The following is a 25,575-nucleotide window of genomic DNA, read 5'->3' as shown; positions in this document are numbered from 1 at the left end:
ACTTCAGTATAATTAATACAAAATAACAGTGCCTAACACACTCACGCACAATAAAGTTCAAACTTGTACTAAATACAAACAATCAAGGTAAGTCATACAATAGATCGTGGGGTAGACCGCGCGAATTTTTAAATCCTTCGAATATTATATATGTATTATGTTACAAATATAAAAATGTTTTAATGTTTATATTTTAGACAAAAATCTGTTACAGAGTGTATTGTACGTTACGCAATTTGTTTTAATCGAAATTTAAAGTAACTTTGTATGTAGAGACAATGAATATACGTTTACGATTGTTCAAGGTAACTTTTATTTTTTAAATTCATTATTCCAAATTTATCAGCTGTTATAAGTACTGCAGTAAATACCGTGTGGACGTTAGTTGGTTGAAAAATTACGCGGTGGACATTAAAGCAACAGAAAAATGGAAGTAAAATTCATGTACACTAAACGAAATCCGCAAGAAACTGCAAATCCAATCAGTCGATTACTTTTTGGGTATAATTTTTATAATATTATTTTATACGTTTTAAAAATAATTGTATATTATTTACGATGCTTGTTATAATACTTTAGATGGATGAAAGACATATTCATGAGTGGTACTAAAAGGGATCTCACGTTATCAGATCTATATCAGCCCTTAAAATCAGATGCATCCAAAACAGTCACGGATGGATTACAAGAGTGAGCAACGCAATAAATTCTTTAAAGTCGCAATTAGCAATTTAGAATGTATTGTCACTATGAGTTTCAAATTTCAAAGTTCCACGTTGTTTGTTACTTATTTATCATTTATTCAGTAACTATATCTAGCCTTGCTCTTTCGAGTTTGGACGGATTTTTGAATTTACACATTCTACGTTTGTAGAACGTTTACCAGTTTTATTGGAAAATTTGAACATTCAGAATAATATGAGCAATTGATAATGATTAAGATATTTTTAATTTTATCTAAATTCCATTTTTACAATAAAAATAAAAAGAAAGTTATTTATTTTCTCCATTTGTTATATGTAGATTCTGGAACCAGGAACTTCAAAAATGGGAACAAAAGCAAAAAGAAACGCATCATTACAAGCAATTAAGCAAAGACAACGACTCCCCTCGTTTAGAAAGAGCTTTGATTCGTACATTTTGGAAAGAATATATCTGCATTGGCCTGCTATTCTCACTTCAATTCGCAATTCTAATTGTAGTGAGCCCAATTATAGTGTCGTGGATTATCACCTACTTCAGAATCAGCGATGACATCAAACCCATCACAAAAAATGAAGTTTTAGCTTATGTTGGTTATCTAATAACGTGCCTAATAATTTCAGTGTTTATTTTGCATCATTGTACTCTACTATCACGAAAGACAGGCATGAAGATGAGGATCGCTTGTTGCTCGTTAATTTATAGAAAAGTAAGAATTAAAATTTTCGTGATTTTATTAATTTATTAATTTTAAAAGTTTGCATAATTATAGTTTGAAAAGGTATGATAGAGTAAAAGTAATTATTCAAATAATAAAATATTTGTTAGAAAATATCATAGGAGTTTTTTAAGTATGAATGATGCATCGATAATTAACATTTTATCGTCAATATATCCTTCAAAGTATATTGATAACGTAGTTAACATAAATTAACGGGTTCGCTTACGCTGATTATAAATACTATTATTGTAGTTGCTATCGCCGTCATACAGTCTTCACTAAATTAAAGATATCCTTGAGTTTGTTCGCCTGATATGTATATTTGTAGTATATCTTCCTGTTGTAGATACTAAGGCTTAGTGAAAACTCCTTGTCTCAAATCAGTTCTGGTCAGGTGGTAAATCTTCTCAGCAACGACGTCAGTCGCTTCGACGAATTAACTTATTATTTAAATTTTCTCTGGATAACACCCATTCAAGTAATTTTAATTACAAGAAAGATATTTCTTCAAATTTTTATATTTATTTTTAAATTATCCTCCTGTAATTAATTTTTAGCTTACCGTCGTGACTGTGGTAATGTGGCACAAAATAGGAATTCCAAGTATAATTGGTGTCGGAGCTCTTTTACTAATGACTGTTCCGACTCATTTTATATTCCTTACAATGACCCGACGATTTAGGAAAGTTGCCGCTTTCTTCATGGATAAAAGAATGCAGCATATGAATGAACTTATAAGTGGTATTCAGGTAACCAAAGAATAAATATAGAAAGTTTAGATATTTGAAGAATTTTTCAATTAAATATTATATAAATTATTCAAATTAAAAATGTTTGATCGCTGTACTTTTGTGTCACTCTATAGAATCGTATAATTTACGTATGTCTATATTAAAACACGTCATAAAAAATTCGATATCTGTCCAGGTAATCAAAATGTACGCCTGGGAAAAGCCATTTGAGAAGATCGTTACAGCTGCACGTTCCACTGAAATCAAGAAAATAGGAAATACTTCATACGTTCGTGCAGTATATCTGGCCCTTATGGTTTTTACAAATCGTATAATTCTGTTTCTAACTCTCCTATCGTACGTTCTATTGGGATACAATCTACGGCCAGAAATAACGTTCATGTTGTCTAGCTACTTTGAGATCCTTCAGCTCACAACCACGCTATTCTTTCCTCAAGCTCTTCTAATGGCTGGAGAAACATTGGTGTCCACTAAAAGATTAGAAGTTGTTCAAAATATAATTATCATAATGATATTATTTTAACATAATCACTTATCTTTTACTAAAAACTTTTTTTTTCTAGCAATTTTTATTATTAGAAGAACGATCAAATGAAGGGAGGATGCTCGGCCAAATTCATCCAAGCGGAGTCTTAAAGTTTAAGAGAAGAAAGGCAAAGGAAGAAAATGTAGAATCTATTAGAATGATGAATGGAAACCAAAATTCGAATTTAAACAATGTTGATGAACAAGTACAAGTTTCGATAATATTGGAACGAGTATCGGCGAACTGGGTGCCCAAGCAGCTGCCACCCACTTTGTGTAACATCTCTATGAAGATTGAAAATGGGGAATTGTGTGCTTTGGTGGGCCCAGTAGGCTCAGGAAAATCTTCGATTTTACAGCTTCTATTAAAGGAACTTCCTTTGGGAGCTGGAAGGGTAAAACTATATGGTAAACCATTTCAGGATGTTGAATACGATAAAGAAGGGTACGCGTCAAATATTCCGAATTTGAGGATTTCTTACGCCAGTCAGGAAGCTTGGCTTTTCTCTGGAACTGTTAGGGACAATATTCTCTTTGGACAACCTTATGACAAGGACAGATACATGGCTGTAAGTTCTACTGATATACTTTTTGTATTAAAAGTTGTAATAGATTCATGAAAAAGCTAATAATAGAGCTTATTCCAGAAGACAGAAATAGATTATTTAGTTTACAAGATCATTTAAAATGGACTATTGAAAAGCTACATATTTATTTTTCAAGTCTACCTAAGAATTCCTCAAAAAATTTTATTTTAATATTTTTTAGATTTTCTAATTGTATTAAATGTAATTAAGTGATGTTCCGAGTTAATTATATGAAGAATCGATACGTTTTAGGTGACGAGAGCTTGTGCTCTGACGAAAGATTTTCAGCAACTCCCTTATGGTGACATGAGCAATGTAGGAGAAAGCGGGTCCTCTTTATCCGGGGGACAAAAGGCGCGAATAAATCTGGCACGAGCCGTTTACAGAAAAGCGGATATCTATTTATTAGACGATCCTTTGAGCGCAGTAGATTCACGCGTGGCTAAACATCTCTTCCACAGGTGTATCAAAAACTACCTTCATGGAACGACCAGAATTTTGGTCACCCATCAATTGCAATTTATCAAACAGGCTGACACCATTGCAGTATTGGATCGTGTAAATATTTTTATTAAACAAAAATAACTTTAATATAATTTATTCATAAAGAATAGTTTTAAAATTGTGAATCATCTTCCGTATTTTTCAAGGGTTGCATAAGCATGCATGGAACGTATGCAGAATTATCGAAATTTAACGAAGACTTTGTAAATATGATGAATCGCATTAAAACATCAACGGAAGCTAGAAAAGAGAGCGAAATTGTAGAAGCTTCTGAAAATTCCTTTGCGGAGAAGAGACCTAGTAGAAGTGGTATCCGTAGATTGTCTTCCGTAGTATCCACTAACAGTAGCGTGGTAATTATAACATATATTTTGTAACGTTAAGAAATTAGTATCTGATATAATCATTTTTAGATTTCCTACGACTATGAAGACAAAATATCAGCGCCAGATAATGATGAAGCTATAGCAACAGGTCGTGTCTCCAACAAAGTTTACAAGAAATACTTTCAATATGGTGGCTCCATTTATGCATTACTCACTTTATTATTTACCATAATTATATCCCAAGTAGCAACTAGTGGAAACGATTATTGGGTTTCCTATTGGACGAACCTTGAAATCATAAGAAATTCCTTAAATGGAAGCCAACCGTTTAAACCTCAATATTCGGGTTACTTAATGAATAACACGATATTGTCGCATGTGTTCACTTTGGACAAATATGGTCTTTTAACTACATCTAACGCCATATATGTGTATACCTTTTGCATTATAGCCTGCATTGCGACAATATTCGCTAGGAATATATCCTTCATGAAGATTTGCATGAACGCTAGTAAAAATCTTCACGACATGATGTTCTCTAATATATTGCAAGCGACGATGACCTTTTTCCATCGTAACGCTTCTGGTAGATATCGCTTTAAAATTTTCTATATCGTAGAATTTATTAATGAATTATCATATATATTTTAAAAGTGTTTATTTATGTGAAAAAGTCAATGTAAATTAAATGATGTGAATTTGTTTCTACAGGAAGGATTTTAAATAGATTTTCCAAGGATATGGGTTCCATGGATGAAATATTGCCGAGGGTGATGTTAGAGACCATCCAAGTATTTCTTGTGATAATCGGCATTAATTTCATGGTAGTAGCCATGAATTATTGGATGCTCATTCCACTAACGGTATTTCTTATTCTATTTTATTTTACAAGGAATACGTATCTAAGAACCGCTCAAAGTATCAAGCGTCTTGAGGGTATAGGCAAGTATTTCATAATTAGATTGCGAATATTTATGCATTTTTATCAAGGTGTAAAAACCCAAATTAATTATTATAATATTTAATGGATAAAAGAGGCTTTTGTTTAGAAAAGTCTATTTATAATTAAGTCTGTTATATTATTTATATTAGTTTATTTATAATTAATTGTTATAATTATAATTAATTAATAAGAAAAATTCATTATAAAGAGCTACATAATTCTAATAAATCTGCAGCAAAGAGTCCAATATTCTCCCATGTAAATGCTACATTAAGTGGATTGACCACTATCAGAAGTAGTGGTTCGAATATCGTGGAGTTATTGCAAAAACAATTCGACGATTTACAAGATGTGCATACAGGTGCATGGTGCATGACCATAAGCATCCCCGAAACTTTTGGATTGTATCTAGATTTTGTCGCGATAATGTTCGTTGCGTGTGTCTGCTTGTCTTTTATCCTAATGGATACAGGTAATATAAAAGAAAAGAAATTAGAATTTTATTTTTGTAAATTTTCACTTAAAATGTGTTTGATATTTCTGACCATAGAGAACGTCCTTGGTGGTAACGTCGGTTTAGCTATATCGCAGTCGTTAATTATAGTTGGCACTTTGCAACACGGGATGAGACAGAGTGGCGAAATGATAGCTCACATAACATCTGTAGAGAGGATCTTACAATATATTAACTTGCCTAAGGAAGATCCATGGACCAGCGACAATCCACCACCAGCAGATTGGCCAAAACATGGACAATTGGCTCTGAAGAATGTTAGCATGAAATATGACCAAGATGAAACTGCTGTATTAAAGGTGATGAAACAAGAACAAATATTATGCAAGAATTATTAGACGAATATTATTTTAATGGAATTATGAAATTCTAATTATTTATCTGTAACTTCTTCTATTTTCATAGAACTTAAATTTGACGATAGAAGCGGGATGGAAAGTTGGTGTCGTAGGTAGAACTGGCGCAGGAAAATCGTCTTTAATATCAGCGCTTTTCCGGCTATTTGCCGAAGGATTGCAAGGAGAGATTAAAATTGATGGGAGAGATAGTAGTACATTAGGTTTGCATGAGTTACGTTCGCGAATATCGATTATTCCTCAACACCCATTTTTGTTCTCCGAATCATTGCGTTACAATCTGGACCCATCCCATATTTATAATGACGTGCTACTATGGGATAGTCTTCGACAGGTCGAATTGAACAATCTTGTACTGGATCAAAAGATAATGAATGGCGGAAGTAATTTGAGTATTGGACAGAGACAATTGATATGCTTGGCTAGAGCAGTTTTAAGAAACAACCGAATATTGGTCTTGGATGAGGCTACAGCTAATATCGATACGCAGTAATTTTAATATTTTGTATAACTTTCACGTTCACTAGAAATTTTCATTTCTTATATATTTAACTATAATTTTTTTTTTTTAAGCACGGATGAACTAATTCAAAAAACCATAAGAACGAGATTTTCTGACTGTACTGTCATTACAATTGCTCATCGTCTGCACACTATTATTGATAGTGACAGAATTATAGTAATGGACAACGGTTACATAGCGGTACGATTCATTTTAAGATTAACTGGAAATATGAACACGTATAGGTGTCATCGAGATCGTATCATTGACATTCCATTTTACTTGAGAATAATAGGGATTCATTGAGATCCGATAATTTACATTCTAGAGCAAAAAAATCGGTAAAAATAAATTGGTAACTATAAATGCTGGATTGTAACATAAATTTGTTTTGGTTTTACACATATGTGTTCATACTTGAGTTCAATAATTTAAATTGGTTGAGAGAAATAAGAACAGGGCTTTGTATTAAAACTTAACATACATATATATCTACATCTCTATGGATGAACATTGTAATATATGTTATATCTATTAAAACAGGAATTCGGTTGCCCTCATGAATTATTGCGAGACAGGCCCGAAGGAATTTTCTCGAAAATGGTAAACAACACAGGAGTAACTTTGGCACAATCTCTTCGGGAGCAAGCACACCTGGCTTATTTAAGGAACACTAGAGAAATAAGTCTGGAAGACGATACGACAAATATAATCGCGCAGAGCTCTCTTTGAGAAGTCTCAAAATTTAAAAATCTGGTGATGTAAGAAATACATATAGTGCAATGATTAGGGTAGATAATTAAGGACTATTTGAAATTTCTCGTATTTATTTAAAATTGAAAGTATCGATACAAACATGTGCTCAAGGAAAATCAATAATTCTTTCTTCTCTTCGCACTTATATTCCTCGCCTCTGCGTTTCACCATAATCACTTCGTCGTTAGAGTAACAGTTTATGAACTGTAATTGCATCATCGACATAATGACATAGAGTTTCAAGAAAATGAATTGGAGAAACATGATTATGTAAATTCGAATTAATAAAGATTAAAATACATTTCTGCAAAGAATAGAACTTTTATCGTTTTACAATCCCCTTACTGTATCTCTTCCTGATTTTATTTTTTTCTTGAGGCAGTGATAGAACTGAACGTAGAAGATTGTAAATGTTCTCCCCTCGAAGGATTTATAAATAAATTAATAAAAAGAATAGAAGAGAATATTTTTAGAATATGTTAACTCGTATGGTTTGGCAGCTAGTTCTACGATTAAAGTGTAGTGGAATAATCGGTAATGTCATTCTTTACTCTTAGATGAGATTATGCGCGACCTCGTGTCATTCTTATGTTGTAAAAGGCAATATGTTCTGTACTCTACTCTTTAAGAGTAAATCCCTTAATAATAGATCAATTTTTGTTTGTTCTACAAATTTTAAACGAACGAGTACACGATCTGGGTATAAGTCTTAAATATATATATAATATATATGTGTATATATATATATATATAATATTTGGATTCTTTTTCCTCTTAAGTAAATTCGTTACTAAAGTAGAGCCTAGTATAAGTATACTCTTTTTTCTCTTTTACTCTTCATAAAATGTATTTCTCTCAAAACTCTAAGTCGTGTATTTGGATTAGAATAGTTTAAAGGAGACGACACGCGGTATCGGATTCCCCCGTAAAAGTTTTTTCGTTTCTAATACTCGCTACTTATATTGAGCTACATGGTCTGCGTAAATTAATATCACTCGGATATCTGATTACATAAAAACAACACAGCCTATACAAGACGAAACTACGTCAAATTATTTATATGGAATGATAAAACGATGAACACACATCCATTAAAATAATAATACATAGTGCTTCTAGTTAAGCTATAAAATTCTGAATAATTAATTTTCTGATGATTGAAGAACAAAATACTAAAAATCTAAAACCCTTTATCTTCTTTTGTTTGTTTTTTTTTTATATACATGTCATTATGCTCTTTCTACAGAAAACAAATGAACAAAATTATTGTATAACGCGATGTATAATACCATATATAGATATCACAATTAGAAATATTTTAAGCAGACCATGGTATGTACATTCAGTTCTCATATATTATTACATACATGGAAGTGCATCTTTTTTCATATCGAATCCATTTCACAATTCCGAAATTCGTTGCGAATTTTCGAAAATGTTGTCATTACTCTTTTCTTTAAATGTATAGGAAGAATGGTTTATAATCACGATTATTGTAAAACATTTTGTAAGAATTTTAGAAAAAAGAAAAAAGATAAATTTTGTAAGGAATTCACGTATAGTGTGATACAGATCCCAGGTATTAGATATTCCACTTCTAATTTGTATGTACGTCCTCTAAAGGCTAGATACATAATACATTAACTGTTAACTTTCGAATAGCACTTATCATTACATCTTTTGCTTTTTTCTTTTTTCCCTTTTTTTTATTTAATCGCCGCATCTCGCAATTTTACTTTCAGTCCTTATAGCGATGCTTAATTTATATTCTCTTACTTGATATACTCATGTACCATAATCTATTATCATAGTTACTTTGAATTAAAAACTATGTTTGATTTATTCCTCTGAATCGTAATTCGTGCATCTAAGATTAAATTTTTCGCTTTAAAATATTCAATTGATTAAATCGTTTGTGTACGAATCATCTAATTATAAATAACCGGATAGGCGAATATCTCCTTCTCTTTTATTCAAATAATGCGTATTAGTTGTTCAGTTGTAACAGCAATTATATTTTAATAACAACATTTTAACATTATCGAGTGCTTTATAATCGTAAATTATATCAGTATCTTCCAACACTTTGTGTCACAGCTATGTTTAACTTTATTTTGTAAGTGCATCTATAAACTGTAGTACTAAATATTGTATAACAGCGATTTTTATGAATGATCCTTCTTTTTTTTATCATTTTTAGAATATTTTCAGAAATATCCTCTAATCCCTTCTATTTTTCTATACTTTATTTAGTTCGATTGGTTTTCATCTGGTTAATAAGAATATAGTTTACTAACTTGTATATATTGTTGCAAACTAGTTAGTTAATTTTTAAAGGAACGTAAATTGTAAATGAATAAATAAATAAATATGCAATGAGAGATACAATGTCTAAGATATTGTGCACGATCATAAATGAATTCTATTTATCGAAATTGCAAATTAAAATGGAAAATTAATTAATTAATATAAAGAAATGAAGAAAACACTGTTATATAATATTGTACCATAAACTTCAACTAATTTTTTTTCGTTTCCTTCTTTTTTCTCACAATCTCTTGTGCGCTGGAACTTGACCTACAATTGTTCCCTTATAAATATAGTACTTTTGTAGTATATTTTCTATTTAGCAAATGAAAAATAATAGATATCAATATCATCAATGTCGACAATTTTTGTTTACCAAATTCAATAAGCTTTCGAGTTAAATAACTATTTTTACTTTTTACAACTCTCTTTTTTTATTTTCAATGTAACTTATTTAAAATATATAATTAAATATCTGAGCAAAAGTCATAAAAATATGTTTAAAAATCTCAGGAGAAATATAGATACTGAACACGTTAAAATTAACTTTTTGGCATCGTCGATAGATGTAACTATGATTATGTAATTAATGTTGATCTTCCCATTTTTATTTAAATTTAACTTTGTTTCCCCTACATTAAAATATAAAAAAGTTATCCTCTTCTGCGTTTGAAATACTTCGTCTATTTTTTTTTCTTTTCTATTGCTGCTAAAAATGTTACATCAGCTAATCGAAATTAAAATATCTTTTTGTTTTTGGCAGTTACAATATCCTTTGAGCAATATGTGTGATATTTTTTAAATTATAGATTTATTCCTGTATATTATATTAATTGCATTTACTATCTCTCTGGTTTATAAAACATCGTGTCAATGAATGAAGTTACAGTGTCATAACTTAACTTAGCCGTACACTTTTGGTATACAATTTTACATTATACCTTCAGAAGTATTCTAGTTTTTATAAAGCAGTTTCTGTAACGATGCGTATTACCATTCACTTCTCACTATCATACACTCATTATGCATGAATGAGAACACTGATACTGCTATCACTCTAACTGTCCGTACAACAAAGTGATAAGCTACGTTATTCAAACTTGAAATAGTTTTCCAAAGAAACAGAAAGCATCGCTTTTGCGTCCCATCCCTATTGCACTGTTTAATCGTGATAACACGTTACAGTTATATGTAGTATCTAAAAAAATAGGAACATGTAAACGAACAAATATTTATAACAATTACAACTAAGCAACAGCTGCAAGTTTAAAATATATAATGAATTAAACGTAACAAAAAAAATAGATAAATGCCATTTTAGAAAGAAAGATACTTTGACATTTGGTTTACGATGCCTGGGGATAGTGTTAATTTAGTGGACGGTAAAGCACAGAGAAATATTGCTAAACGGTTGTTTCCCGGTCTACATGGATATATTCCACGAAACCGGGCTGCTGTTGTCAGGATGCTGCTCCCAGTAGCGTCTCCTCTGTCGGCGCTCGCCTCGGTCTATTGCTTTTTTTTGTACCCTTATAGTGAAGTCTTTTCGTACGCGCTTTTGACCTGGAATAAAAATAAAAAAATAATAACTATATAGACTCTCTCCTTTCTCTCTCTCTCTCTCTCTCTCTCTCTCTCTCTCCCTCACTCACTCATGATTTGTGATAATACCTGCTAATCAGTACCACAAAGAAGCACGCAAAGGCAGCGATAATTCCAGCGACACCGGCTAATACCAGCCACATTTCCGAAGGTAATAATCCAAGTAATTTCGCCCCGTTACCACAATTCGCCTCATCGTGCCCGGACGGACAGTGAGCTCTCCCATCACACCAAAGACTCGCGGCAATGCAAGCGCTTAATTCGGGACACTTATGGGGACAGTCTCCATTAGCCAATGTCTCATTCTCTATTCCTCTTTCGGGTAAACGTAGCTGTCTACGTAATGCAGCTCTGCTCTTCGAAATTTCTAACCACGAAGCTGCAGCCTGACCAGATTCTCTTGCAACAAAGTCCAGCAAAAGCGCAGGAGGTCGTGGTGGACCTGGCCATTTACCCTCGCCGGTGCCTCCTAGCCACTCTTCGGAGAAGACGTGAACGGTGAACTCTCTTGCACCTGGTTCAGCGGGACACACTACTTTTAGAAGTTTCGGCGGCCAACCGGAGTAAAGGAGGATTCTGTTGGTGGTTGGACATTTGCTTTGTTCGTTCATTTCTGATATCGGCGATGGTTCTAGGGGAAGGAACCAGCCCCAAGTTAAAACAAAAAGGGACCTGTTTTCGCGTGCCTCCACTAACCATGGAAGTCCTTCACAATAAATATCTGGTCTCGATAATGGTGGAGCCACGAATCGTAATTCACCGCCTGCAAAAAAGAGAAATTGTTAATATACTTGAAGAATCTGTGACTGTGATGATAAACCAGTACAAAACTGTATAAGGTTTTAAAATTATAACTTTTCATTTTCTGAAACAAATTGTGTAATTAAAATTGTGTTTACTAAATGTTTTCGTAATGAATTTACAATAATAAAAATAGAATTCAAATTAACTCAAATTAACGATAAAATAAAATCTTTAAATTACTTATAGACATAAATATAATATACAATTTTGTACATGTTTTCTGTACATTGATAAATTGTGTAGTGAAATAACAACCTTCTCCGCGTACTCTTTGCTTTCTGGGACACTCGGGTGCACGAACAAGTTCGAAGCTAGCATAAAAAAAGAGAGTTTCAAAGTCTTCGTGCGGAGCTTGTTGTTCGATTAAAAACGTAATCTCCAAAGCTCTGCTCGAAGAGATGTGCGTCAATGGAAGATGCGACGTGTTATCACATAAACAAGCTCTCGGAAGCTTTACATCCCGCCAGGGCGCTTCGTATAAAACTAAACGAGCTTCTCTGGAACCCACTTCTTGAACACAACGTGGTCGGCCAGTATGAGGATCTGGCTCGCTCGTGCAAATGGTAGACTCGCCTAGACTGACGTTGTGCAGCGTCAATCGCACCCTCTCGTCCGCACCAGCCTCTATACGATATCTACAGTCTAATTTTGGGGATCCGCCTCTTCCAAAAAGACGAACATCACGAGGTGATGTTACCTCGCCGCTTCGAACTTTGCGCCATACTCTGCTGCAAACTCCATCTCCCCAGGGTTCGCCAACTTGTGTGGTCGAAATAAATTCGTACTGTGCCTGTGCGAATAAATAATATAATGCACAAAATGACAGAATATGTCCTAATAATTTCTCGATAAAGATAACATCGAATTGGGGTCAATAACGATGATATTATTAGCTTACATTAAAGTTAACCGTATGAAGTGCAGTACCCAACAACGTTTCCATACGTAACGTTAAAGATGGTGCGACTGTGATGTAACTTTCATCCTCTGTACACGGCCTCGTGCTTCTAGTAACATTCCTCAGAGCCGCGTGTGCACACAGCTTAGGTGTGTCGTCACAAAGCGTGGCCATTGGAAGTCCAGTGGACGGTGTACCATCCCAAAATATCAGCTTTATCGCGCAAGGTACATCCGACTGAGAACTGGCGTTGTTCTCGACGCTACCCGTTAAGTCCCGTTGCGAGTACGAGGAAAAGTAGATCCACACTCTGTCTCCAGCGGATCCTTTGATATTCCAAGTACAGCTGGAATTTGGTGGCAGTGCGTGAAGCGGCGCTCTCAGTATGCCGCTCCTTTTGTTAGTACCATTTACAAAAAAATGGCAACCTTGAGGGCCCTTCGCATAGTCGAGGCCATCAGAGTCGACATAAACTACTTGAATCTCGAGTTCGAGCCTCAAAGCAGAGGCACCAAGGGGGATGGCTATAGGGGAACTTCGGAACTCCACTTGCATAGTTGGACCTCTGGCAGTGATCCTGGGTAAAGGTCCTCCGCAATAAATCAATAAAATCGAATCTTCTGGTCTGACCCCGTCTCGAAAGATAAGATGATCTTTCTCCGGGCGGCAATCTTGCCATACGCTTAAAGTACTATTGGCTGTGGTAATCCCGACTGGACCAGTCGGCGTAGATTTCACCGAGATCATAGCATGCTTACAGGTGGGCACCTCCTTCTGTCTTATAGTTATCGAGCAGCTGGCATTTCTCGGATATTCCCCGGGATAGTTGGGACTCTGTAGTCTACATTGCTTCAAGTGACATTCGTAAAAGTTTCTAGAACAGTAAGTACCCGGCACGGGGGAGCCCCTTTCGATCGGAAGCTCAGGCTTTCCTAGTCTAGCCACGGCTTCGTTGCGCGCCACAAATCTATACCTTAAACGAAATTCAAAAGGTACGCTGGAAGGTGCGTGAAACAATCGTATAGACGCCGTGACTGTACTCGTCTCGCTGTAGTAAGAAGCTTTCCCTTCTCCAACTCCACACCACGAGCCACCCGTAAAGTGTCTACCTAATTCTGCTAATTGTAACGATCCTTCAGGACAGCTTGTAACGAAGCTATCAGTGTTTGGGTCTACTCTGCCCACGCTGAACGCATCCCACAACAGTTGTACAAGTTCACCGTACCCCTGGCCAGCAGCGGTGAACGTTAAATGACAAAGGAATGGCAGACGTTCCTCGCTAGGTCTCGGAAGATCCAATTTGTATGTACGTCCTTCGCGTCCGTGATACGTACGATTACAGGGTGTACACATCGCTGGCTCGTCACTATTATCTCCGCAATCATCTCGTCCATTACAGTACGCGTCAATCGGTACACAATGCCCATCCCGGCAAGTTAACTCGGCCAGACCGCAATCGCCAGCTGCCACACGGTCTGTCCAACCGAATAAAAGTATGAACAGAACTAGAACAGTTACACGAAATCGTTTGTAACCACCTCCAGCATCAGCTATCTCCTGTGAACAAGCATTCATAAAGTTTTTCGTTGTAGATAGAGTAAGATTATTTAGAAAATTCGTAGTGAATGTTCAAAAAGATTTAACAATTATAATTAATAATTAGACTTCCTCCTATCTATGATTTTATGAGTATTTTCTTTAAAAATTCGTGTTCAAAAATTATTAATATGTGAAATAGTGATATAGTGATGAAATAATTTTTTGTTAATATCCTAATAGCATAGTTCGATAAATTCAATAAAGCATAGGTATTCGTTTTACGGAAGTGCTTCGCAAATTTTATAATACGTTCAACCTACTTTTCGACATATTAACAATCAATTCTATCACTATAGAGCACTGTCACGTAAAAGGGGGGAAAGAACCATTTACCGAAGTAGGTGAACAAGTTAAATCAAATACTTGGATCGCACTGTATAAAGGCCAAAAGTGTACCAGCAAACAATGCATTTCAATCCAGGAGATGGCACTTAATTACCTCTCTTATCTTTTATATATTTACACAAATACTTTATACAGATAAAGATACTTCAAGCGTGAAATTTTTCATCTTGATAGACTTCTCTTTATGATCGCTGTTTGTGATTTTAAACAGTCTTGTCAAACGCTTGCTATGGATAGCTCTATATACGTGAAGGTAATGAAAAGCATACACATACATACACATTCTTCGTTGCTTGCATTAAACGGCGAATTTTATCACGAATGACATCTTTGAAACGAATCGGAACGAAATCTCTCTCGAGATAAAATCTAGCTTTTGATGTGCTTTTCGCTTTCATACTTATCTGTATGCATTCTTGCGTGAAATCGTTTTTTATTTTTCACGATATAACTCAAGATATATTACCGGTCTTTTTGACACCAAACACATGTAGATCTATATTAACATATTTGTGGCTGGAAATTTTAAAATTCAATAATTTTTGTAGTTAATTTCAAATATCATGAATTAATAATAATAGTTAGACTGCAGATGTTTATGCATTCTAAAATAATTTAAAAATTTAAAGATATATAGAATACACTTAATATGCAAAAATATAAAAGATATCCAAAATAAAGAGGTTATTGCAGTATTTAATGGGTGAAACAAATCTCTATTTCCTGAGTTACATTCATAAAAATATGAAATTGCATAAACATCCGCGTCTAATTGATTATCATAAAAAATTCCCCTTTTCTTGGAATCAACTAAGGTGAAAAAACCAAATAATACACCAGTGGCCATTAACATGTTTAGTACATGAGTAGTGATAAATATAACTATCAGAAAAAGTAAAAGGTTAACAATACAAAAATTACGTATATGATAATATATTACGTGTATGAGATGTAAGGATATAATAATCTTCATGGAAAAAACAATGACAATGTTTATAGAGATCCAGAATGAGTGTGTCAACTATAAAAAAACGATGCACGCAAAGGTTCTTGTTCAAAAAACACTTTTTGATTTATTAACGTGTGAATCCATTTACCATAATCATCTGTCAGTGAAACGAACATCACAACAGCAAGCCTGAATCGATGACACCGAATCAAAGTTCTACGCTCGAGGTATCATATGCCTGGAAAGTGGTTCAAGCACGTCGAAACTGTGACTCTTGACAATAATGACAGCCGACATAATTATAATAACGGATCACATTGTTAATTAACATCACCCCCGAATTAATTTATGCTCACTGAATATGTTATATAAAATAAAAAATTCAGTCACCAACACGAGAGATTCACTCTTTCGTTTTCTCTTCTTTTTTTTAGAATGTACTACACACTTAGCAACAATGACAAAGATATCGTAAGTCACAACAGAGAATAAGAACTCGAAAGAGGGTAACGTTTATACGAGGCAGAAAGTCCAGTGACCGAATGTAACTCTACACTGTTAAAAGGTTGATGCGCAACTGCACACTGCACAGTAAAGAGAAAAGCCCGGAGGGCAGCTTCGCTGCAGGGCATACCGGGGTAAGGGTGATGGAACGAAACGGGGCTGAGCTCAGGGGCCTGGCACCTCAATGCATCGATCGCCGTTTGGTCCTTTTCTCTCCGTTTCAACGCCCTAAACCACGCTACGTATCGCACTGACGTAGCTAACGATCACAATACCCGGCTGCACTAGATCTCTCGTAGTCATTAACTACGCTTTTCTTTAAATCACCCAAAATGAAAATGAAATTTCAGTAAATATTAAAATATGAATAGCGTTTAAATATTTAGTTTTAGTATCCGATATATATATATATATAAATTATATTACTTTTCGTGTACACTACGTTTCTTATTTGAAACGATATCCTCAGGGATACAAACATGTAAAATAATTGAGACAGCAGCTTCTCTGGGCTTTCTTATACAACAATTTACCAGTATATACTAATAATACTAATAATAACAATAATACTAGTTACTTGATGAATAATAACATATAGACTTTTTATGATTTTACAATTTTCAAATAAAATAATTTGTAATTTATAAAATTTCATTAATTTTGTTACCAAATTTGATGATGTTATTAATATTGGTATCTTGTGACTCACAAAATTGAACAAGAGGGCCCTAGCCACGGTTCGGAATCAAATCTGGTCAGCTACCAAGGGAGAGTCTTGTCCATTACTAAAGATTTAGATATAATGTGTTACCTAATACTCTCTGAGATATTAAGGCTTTAAAGTCAATAAAATAGAATGAAAATGCAGTTAGTGTATTTAGTAAATGAGTTACAAATTGAATTTACTTATCTAAACGCGAATTCCTATTATACGAACAAAAGATCATATACAGTAGAGATGTCCTTTGAAAAAAAGGACTATTTGAGATAAAAAATGATAAATATCAATACTTCGTCTTCTTTGTTTATTGATCCGATATGATACATTAAAATAATCATAATCCTTTGTCCTGCATATTTGCCTTTTTTTAAATGGGGCATCTAAACTTCATACCCCGTAACCTACTTGTAGTTGTCTGAAGGTTAAACGGGGGTAATAACGTTGCGTTATACCCTCAATACGCTTCGGCACGCGGATTAACTTCGCGCTTCAAAGCTCACGGAGAAAAATGCGAGCTACAACCCTGAGCGCTATTGACGACGAATTGTAGGTCGAAAGGGATGCACACAGACAGAAGAAGCAATAGTGGAGCAGAGAAATGAGCTCGCGGAATGCTCGCAAAAAGGGGAATAATAATGCATTGAAAACCTATACATGATTGAAACACTCGACTTTCGTTCTATTTTTTGTGGAGAAATTTATTCAATACGTTGTCTCTTTTCTAGTTTATAAGTATATGCATTGTACAATGAACATATTTTTTAAAAAGATAAAAGATTGAAATATTTTTCTTCCTGTTTTTAAATAGAACATTACACTTTAATTTCGAGAAGCATACATCATATAATTCTTTTATTTGTCGAATTAATCATTATTCAAATATCTGTTTTGAGCATTATCTATTTTTAGTTGAAGAATTGTTGAGACAGTATGTTCAGTCTTATATGCATACTGTATTTATAATGCTGAAATAGGTCGACGAAGTGTTTTCTATTTTTTCTTCACTAGATATCAGAGCTCAGTTTTTTCATCATTAGAGCTCTTTTTTCTCGCCAAGCTATAACAAGTATGAACTAAAAAAGTTATATTATGTTTCAGCAATAATGCTAATTAATAACGTAAAAAATACTTAGGAGTAATATTTTTTTGAGACCATAAAATATTATTGACGAAAATCACATACACACTCGATGCATATACACATCTAATCATAAAAATCAATTGGATATACAATAATTTTACCTCAATAAAAAAACTAGTTTTCGTTACAGTGTTTTCTTAAGCAGGATGAAACAATAAACAAATAAAGTAAAAATTTACACAAAGTAATTTAGAGACCTATTTGTTTACCAGAAATAAACTTCCTTTCTTTCAATTTAAACAATTTCCGTTTACGATCTTCTACCATCACATTCAATGTGATTATATGATACATAAAACATTATTCATACTTATTACATAATACGCGTTGACGTCTTTATACATTTTCCTTTTAGTCTGCTTATTAAAAACAATATGTACGTAATGTTTTCTTTTTTACAAATAATTTAATCAGTACGTATTCATTCATTATTATGAAAAATATGCTGAGTTCATAAAAACGGAATGCAAGTTCGTAATAATTCGATAATAAATTATATTCCAAAGCTTAGAAAGCATATCGCGTACGAATATCCTCAAGTTTTTTTGATACTTCGGAAGCTGTTCGTTCGAGATCGCCAGATATACTTTTCTGTTTTGTCGGTTCGATAGAATTGAATTGTTCGCAAAGATCTCCGTCTATTACATTCTTTACAGGATAATAATACGATCTAAATGATAAATGATCTCTTCCACAAAGTGGTGGATGCTCCGAGCGCATATGCATTTCCAAATGTTGGAAAAAATCATGGTCCTCGTGACTCGTAAAGGGGACGAGGACGCCAACTGTTCCACTTAATGTCGTATACACCAAACTTTCAGAACCACCGGGAATAAGAGTTGCCTTTTGCAAAGACATAACAGTTTCACCAACATGAAAGCAAGCAACTGTGTCTGCCTTCTGACTGGCTCCATTTAATAAACCCCTATCCCATAAGGCTTTGTTTCCAGTTGGATCTTCGTCCACATCGTCGTTAATTCCACTTGCCAAGCGTATCTGTTAAAAAATATGAAAAATTTACATACTTATCCGAACAATTTTATTAGTACCTAATTAATTACTGAAATATACAGTGTTACTTACAACAGCAATATTTCCAAATTTGTCGGCAGTGGCAACGGTATCATAATCTAGAACGCACGTTGTCGTTATCCATCTCGGGTGCGTATCATCGGCGAAGACTATAAGCTGATTTTCTTGGCGTTTATATCTAACAGCATATACGGATTCCTGAACATCACTTACATAAATTCTTTGCCCAATTGCATTGATAGAAACAACAGCATTAGGAATATGTTTGTTTTCACATTTTCTCAACAATTTCTTCTTGCCCATATCATACAAACGCAACATTCTACCAACACCAACTAATACCCTTCCTTGGTACGGACATATGGCCAAAGGTACTTCATCCAAAGTGGTTTTATGCACCAATTCGAGATTGGTACATTCGCTATTCACTCTACAAAAGAATATTTACTTTTATACTCGTTCTTTTTTTAACTACATACTTCATGTGGAATTTAAATTTCAGTACTGCAGGAATTTCATCAAATTACATTACAGTAATTGTGTGTATTTTTCATCACAAAAATTGTTTAATACATATTTTATCTTATTAAACGTATTAGAGCAAGTACTTACCTATATGTATATAAAAAGCCACCGCTGCTAACTCTTGGATTCAATTGGAACTCTTTCGCGATACCAACTATGAGAAACAGCTGATCTCCCTGATTAGAAAATTTCACAAGGCTCAAACTAAAACATAAATTCATTAAAAAACATGTAGTAATTTTCCTTATTCCTAAATGTTTGTTTAAGATATTGATATTTTTTATATTCTTACCATAAAGCAGCTAAATTTTGTTCGAGTCGATGTACTTCGAACGTTTGCCCTGTTGTGGGAGCTATTATCCTTATTAACGACGCCCATAAACCAGGTCCAGCTCTTGGTGCACCAAACACGGCTTCGTTGGGTTCCTCAGATAAGAAAGCTTCAGCCAATTCTCTCGCTACCACAGCCTCTTCTGCTCCTGCAGCTTCTTGCATTTCTTCTGCCATTTGTAACCTTCTCTGTTGTTTCGTTTCTTCAGTATATGCATTGTGTTCCGTTTCAATAATTATCAGATGTGCAGAGTCCGTGTGAATTGCGAATTTTCTCGGAGTATATTCCAAAGGAAAACTAATTTGGTTGAACACCGCACCTAACTTTTCAAGAGCAAGGATTCTAAGCGTATTCGTCGAAATGGCCACAATTCCTTCCGGACACTGTTCAGAACTGAAGCCTGATGCAAATTCTAAACTTTCGTATGACAGTGGCGTTAAATGAAAACGATTTTGATAATAATAACTCAACCATGATCTGCTACTCATTGCAAGCACAGCTTGATTTCCCTGCATTTTTATCCTAAATAGTTTAACAGGTCGAGAACCCAAATATCGAGTTCGTGTATCTGCGAGATCACCCGAAATGGGATCTAATACTGTTCTTAGCAAAACGCCATTTTGTAAACCTGCGAGTATATATTTAACTAATTATAATAAAGTAAAAAACAATTTTGCAGCTATAATATTGCTGTTGTTTACCTATATTTAAATAGAGACTGGATTGTTGAGGTGATAAATCTTCAGAATTATTTGCATCTTTCGCACCCATTTCAACGATACACAAACTTTCCGCGGCCGCCGGTAAAGCTTGCATACTCCTGGGTGCTAAACAATCAGAAGGGTCCAGGGAAATAATCCTTACTGTATTATCTTGAAGACCGACAGCCAAGAACCATGACCTTTGTTCACCAACTGCTACGTTACCGAGCGCCATACACATTACTTCCGATGGCATCTTTTTTCGTTCTGTATATTCATTCAATTGCCCCGTCTAGGAAGTACAAAATGACGAAAATTATTAAATATAAATGGAGTTTGGATTGAGAAGAATTCGTGATACACTGGATTTCAAAGTTGTCCACTTTTCATCTAGTTTAAATAATTAATATTTCACTAAATAAGATGAAGAAAGTGACATATTTTACGCATCTTTTACATCTCTGAAGATAATTAGTACCATAGAGAGAACAAATGATGCGATTAAAAGATAATGATACAATTTTAGTAGATATAAGCGGGAAGCTAGTATACATACGGGGTCCATTTCGAAGTATACCAATTCTCCTCCCGTGAGTGCAATTACAACCTGACGTTGATTCACTGCACATTTCACTATAGTTTTTTTACCAGGAGCTTTCCATTCGTTCACACGTTTGTCTGCTCGAATATGACGTATCCCATCAGGATATACCTAAGCAAAATATGACAAAGTTATCGTAAAATACGAAAAATAGTAATTAGAGAAACAAATGTTTTAGTAATGGTAATTATGTCGAGTTCCATTTACCAGACATGTTTAGAACAATTATCTAAGCACTCAACGATGCGAAAACTCTGTATAATATAGCACTATTTATTGCGACCGACTCGTGGTCGACCAGGAGTCGGAGATACCGTAGTGCATTAAAAACAAATTGCATAATTAAACAACGTACTTGTACTAGGGCATCTTCTCCCAAAGCAGAACAACTCAGTGTTGGCGTAGTACCAAGAAATCCAGAATCAGTCACTTCTTCTACAGTTTCTCCAATACTAAGTACAAGAGTAGCATTGACGAAGGACACTATGATGTAAGCATCATACTCCTCTGTAATCAAAATTACAAAGCTCACTCTGAGTATCTCAGAAAAGTAAAGGTGTAAGAACGAAATTCGATAAAATAATAGAAATCGTTTCCTCGTAGACGGTCGAACACGCTGTTTTTTTTTTCATCCTACACGCAAAGAGTAGACGGTTTTTTGGATGCAAATTCAATTTCTTTAATCTCCGGCAATTTTCACAGTCCTTACCTTTCTGTCACTTTCTGTGTTCTGTAGTTCAACCAATAGCATGCCAGTAGCCTGAAAGAGAGAACTGGTGTTTGATAAGAGTGTATCAAGCCACCAGATTCATTAGTATCATTTACAAAATCAACTTTTTTGTTCTCTTTTGCATTTTGTTTTTGTATTGAAAAATTGTAGAGTTAAACTAGAATAAGCAATAAAATAATTTCTCTTCTTTGGGAAGTAAATGGTTTAATGGGATTTATACAAATAATTATTACTTTCTTATTTTTTTTAGTCATTCAAAAGAAATTTTTTTACATATAATAAAAATAATTACGAACGAAGTCTTATTCTAAATATCTCCACAATTTTTTAACATCATTTATTTTTTTAATTATTACGAATATCTCTTAATTATAAAAAATATCCAGAAAATTAATATTCTTATATATTTAAAGATATTCGTTTCTCACTTAAGTAATATTCCAACTTATTGTAATTGAATTTAAATAAAAACTATTGCAAGAAATTGCTATATACCATAGTAGAATGATCAAACTAATTAATGTGTAAATAATATAATCACAATTGATAAAAAGGTGTGTATCATCGATGCAGAAAACAAAACAAAGCTGGTAAAATTTATTCTGCACTGTCGCTTAAGCATATAGTGGAGAAGGAAAGAAAAAAAAAGAGAGAAGGACATGCAAACAACTACTGTCAAAGATATTTTTAAACTAACCATCGACTCTTCTTTTAACAGTCCACACAGCATTTGGATTACCAGGCAGTTCACTGACAGCCATTTCGGATACTTCCAAACCGTGCCGTAATACCCGTAACGTTGATCGTGGTCCTCTACCACAAGTTATATATAATTCAGGAGTATCCTCGTTTGCTAAATCAGCTACCTATATAAAACAACAAATCATCTTATGAATGAGAATTTATCGAAAAGATATACAGTAAATTCCAGATAAGCAATAACCAAGTATCCTGGAATTACTGTACTTACATCTTTTTACATTTGTAATTCTTAGGTTCAACTTCAATTTGCAAAGACAAATTGAAGGCGACTAAGAATATTTTACTATTGCACCCCTCTACAGAAAAAGAACACATCAAGTATAACTTTTCTACTTTAAAGGTGCATTAAATTTTAGTTTCAAGTTTAATTTCAAGTATATTAATAGTACTGATAAAAAATTACCTGACATGCCATTATCGGCGATAAGCTATCCATTTCATCGACCAGTACTAAATTTCTAAGTGGTCTTGGTGCAAAAAAGAACGTATCACCTTCTTCAAGAGGCATGGCAGAGCTAAACTCTGGTTCGTCGTCATCATCTCCTAAATGTGCAATTTGGTAAAGGTAACTAAAAAAAATTGTTTAAAATGTAATTCAATTAAAAAATATAATTCTTTAAATATATGTAATACACTTACTGGTTACCAAACTCTGAGGCTACAAATAAGAAACCAGTTTTCAAAACGCACATGCTTGCTGCAACAGGTACAGTGTCAAAGTATTTTAATTTAATTTCAGTCACCATATCTTCGTCTGTCTCGAGTGTAATTTTAAAAATATCTCCTTGCTCAGTTTGAGCCAAAAAGAAGAACATACTCTTTGTCTTGTGAGTAGCAGAGCATACAAATATCATGCCTCTTTCAGGATCATCTAAATCATTACGTCTTCTCGGAATCGGACAACGAATATCGTGTTGATCTCCTAAATTTTTGTATGTTAAATAATTCTCAGAGCAAATAAGAACACCACTCGGCCCGTCATTCCCTCCAGGAACAGACACGAGAAAATTTGCGTGTTCTTCTAAAGGTTCACTATATTTGCGTACAACATGATTTAAACCCAAATCAAGTTCATACAAAGTCAATGTTTGTTGCGTCTTTACCGCTGCATCTCCCGTAGGGTCATTATCAGCTTCCTGAGTAACATAAACAAAATTGTCAATATTATGGAATACTGTATATTTTTCGCATATGTTGGAGTATTACCTCATAATCAATTTCTAAACAAGCAAACATAGGATTTTCAAAACCCACATCTACTCCCACAGTATGATAAACTAATGTGTTACTCTTATGTGCCTCCAAAGGTGAAGAAATTGTAAGACGAGCTTCTGGATCTCTATTTAAAATATAAACAAGCTTTTGTTTCTCAATTGCACCTAAAATAAATATATTTTCTTTTGAATTATGGATGAATTATATCACTAAGAACATTTTCATGATTAGAATGTACCATCATTAAGTGTGATTATAATCAAAGTTAATCAGTTGAAACACGGACATAACTAAATAATCAGTTGGTACAAAAAGATATCTAATTACATTTGCACAATTTATAGAATTATTTAACAATATATGCATTACCTATCATTACAGCTCTTCCTTTGGGATCTATAGCTAAATATTGTCCAGGTACAATGCGTCTACATCCACTTTTCCCAAATGTTTCCTGATGTACTTTCTCGAAAACATTTTTAGCAGGAATATATTCTAAAATTACAATGCGCCCAGAATCTGATCCAACAACAATATAGTCTTTTGTACCACCAGTTAATCTGAAGGCCATTAAAGATCTTATGATTCCAAAGACTTCTACAGTCAAAAGAGTATGAACTTTCCCTGTGTTTGGATCAGGTCTTAATAGTTCCAATGACTTTCCACGTGAAACCAGAATTTCTTGCATTTTACTACCAGAAAAATTACCATGCACTGCATGGGTGATACCCGTGGCTCGTTGAAGAGTCAAGTTGTACAAATACATCTTTGTGGCCTTTTCTTATTGTTCAATCAACCACTAGGTACGAAAATGTGATACTTTTCATTGAAATAAAAAACCTACATCCATCCTGTAATGAATATTATAGATAAAATTAAATTGTTGCAAATTAATATTTTTTTATAAAAGAACGAAAAGCATGATCTAATACATTTAAAATTAGAAAACTATTATAACGTAAGAATACAAGAATAATTTCACGTAAGACAATAAAAAGGAGTAAAAAATGAAAGCGTCCGCTCAAGTTAACTTATAACGCGAACTTCGATCTTACTGAACACTAAGTATTTAGATACTTATCGAATAAATACAGATTTATTAATTAGATCAACAAAAATGTTAAAAAATATTAATAAAAGTTATCTGCTGCACGTGTAAAGTTAAAATTTAAGAATGGAAATAAAAAAGCTTCGTAGCATGTACGTAAATGAACTTTTAAACGTTAAATTAAATATAGAATAAAAAAATATAGTAATTCTTAAATATAGAATAACGTTACGAATATTATTTCACCTTGCAGCTGAAAATATTTTTCAACTTTAAATACGATGCTGGTAGATAATTCTCTTCTTCATAAATCAACAAGCGTACAAAGCAACCAACTTTGTCCCATTTCAGATTTACTCTGACTAGACTCAATAACATAGGTAGAATGGAAACTAACATAATTCATAAAGAATTACAACGCTACCTATAGTTTTCCAATAGAATTAGAATTATTCCACAATATTGTTATATTTCAAGAACCATATTTATAATAATATCTTACAAACAATAAATGTGATTAATAAATATATCATTGAGAATATAATCTTTTAAATCTAGCTTCAATACATTTA

General features: G+C 33.7%; 3 protein-coding genes and 1 long non-coding RNA gene across 8 annotated transcripts; 2 read left to right on the top strand and 2 right to left on the bottom strand.

Moving 5' to 3' along the window:
• The first annotated feature begins 342 nt into the window (after nucleotides 1-342).
• On the top strand, nucleotides 343-7,502 carry LOC100645338 (ATP-binding cassette sub-family C member 4). 2 transcript variants are annotated; one of them, XM_048410026.1, is made up of 16 exons: nucleotides 343-501; nucleotides 580-690; nucleotides 1,024-1,411; nucleotides 1,770-1,901; nucleotides 1,981-2,172; nucleotides 2,351-2,659; nucleotides 2,739-3,269; nucleotides 3,540-3,845; nucleotides 3,938-4,144; nucleotides 4,205-4,703; nucleotides 4,829-5,059; nucleotides 5,296-5,532; nucleotides 5,665-5,873; nucleotides 5,980-6,419; nucleotides 6,504-6,633; nucleotides 6,976-7,502. In XM_048410026.1, exons 1-16 carry the CDS (start codon nucleotides 428-430, stop codon nucleotides 7,162-7,164), a joined length of 4,185 nt encoding a protein of 1,394 aa, XP_048265983.1. In that variant the 5' UTR covers nucleotides 343-427; the 3' UTR covers nucleotides 7,165-7,502. The 2 variants fall into 2 exon arrangements, with proteins under 2 accessions (XP_048265983.1, XP_003399081.1); XM_003399033.4 differs by having other exon boundaries at nucleotides 5,611-5,873.
• On the bottom strand, nucleotides 7,242-16,128 carry LOC100647429. Of its 3 annotated transcripts, XR_007225704.1 has the most exons (6): nucleotides 14,732-14,840; nucleotides 12,800-14,356; nucleotides 12,157-12,691; nucleotides 11,167-11,860; nucleotides 10,829-11,058; nucleotides 7,242-10,693 (listed from the first exon to the last, which is right to left on the bottom strand). XR_007225704.1 is itself a non-coding variant. In XM_048410029.1 (5 exons), exons 1-5 carry the CDS (start codon nucleotides 15,847-15,849, stop codon nucleotides 10,956-10,958), a joined length of 2,898 nt encoding a protein of 965 aa, XP_048265986.1. In that variant the 5' UTR covers nucleotides 15,850-16,128; the 3' UTR covers nucleotides 7,242-10,955. The 3 variants fall into 3 exon arrangements, 2 of the variants coding, with proteins under 2 accessions (XP_048265986.1, XP_012169299.3); XM_048410029.1 differs by lacking the exon at nucleotides 14,732-14,840 and adding an exon at nucleotides 15,841-16,128 and having other exon boundaries at nucleotides 7,242-11,058; XM_012313909.3 differs by having other exon boundaries at nucleotides 7,242-11,058.
• LOC125385942 lies at nucleotides 14,305-17,717 on the top strand. Of its 2 annotated transcripts, none has more exons than XR_007225708.1 (3): nucleotides 14,305-14,396; nucleotides 14,695-14,996; nucleotides 16,127-17,717. It is a non-coding gene; the product is annotated as an uncharacterized LOC125385942 (long non-coding RNA). The 2 variants fall into 2 exon arrangements; XR_007225707.1 differs by lacking the exon at nucleotides 14,305-14,396 and adding an exon at nucleotides 14,403-14,607.
• Nucleotides 17,575-25,389, bottom strand: LOC100645726 (splicing factor 3B subunit 3). The gene is made up of 13 exons (XM_012313910.3): nucleotides 25,250-25,389; nucleotides 24,325-24,806; nucleotides 23,947-24,119; nucleotides 23,380-23,876; nucleotides 23,144-23,309; nucleotides 22,676-22,844; nucleotides 21,604-21,755; nucleotides 21,204-21,359; nucleotides 20,648-20,939; nucleotides 19,908-20,574; nucleotides 19,703-19,819; nucleotides 19,142-19,520; nucleotides 17,575-19,054 (listed from the first exon to the last, which is right to left on the bottom strand). The coding sequence occupies exons 2-13, from the start codon at nucleotides 24,719-24,721 to the stop codon at nucleotides 18,566-18,568; spliced, it is 3,654 nt and encodes a 1,217-aa protein (XP_012169300.1). The 5' UTR covers nucleotides 24,722-24,806; nucleotides 25,250-25,389; the 3' UTR covers nucleotides 17,575-18,565.
• Nucleotides 25,390-25,575: the final 186 nt, after the last annotated feature.

This window comes from Bombus terrestris, chromosome 11 (genome assembly GCF_910591885.1).
Source record: "Bombus terrestris chromosome 11, iyBomTerr1.2, whole genome shotgun sequence".
Taxonomy (NCBI): Eukaryota; Metazoa; Arthropoda; class Insecta; order Hymenoptera; family Apidae; genus Bombus; species Bombus terrestris.
This window is presented reverse-complemented; position numbering and strand designations above follow the sequence as displayed.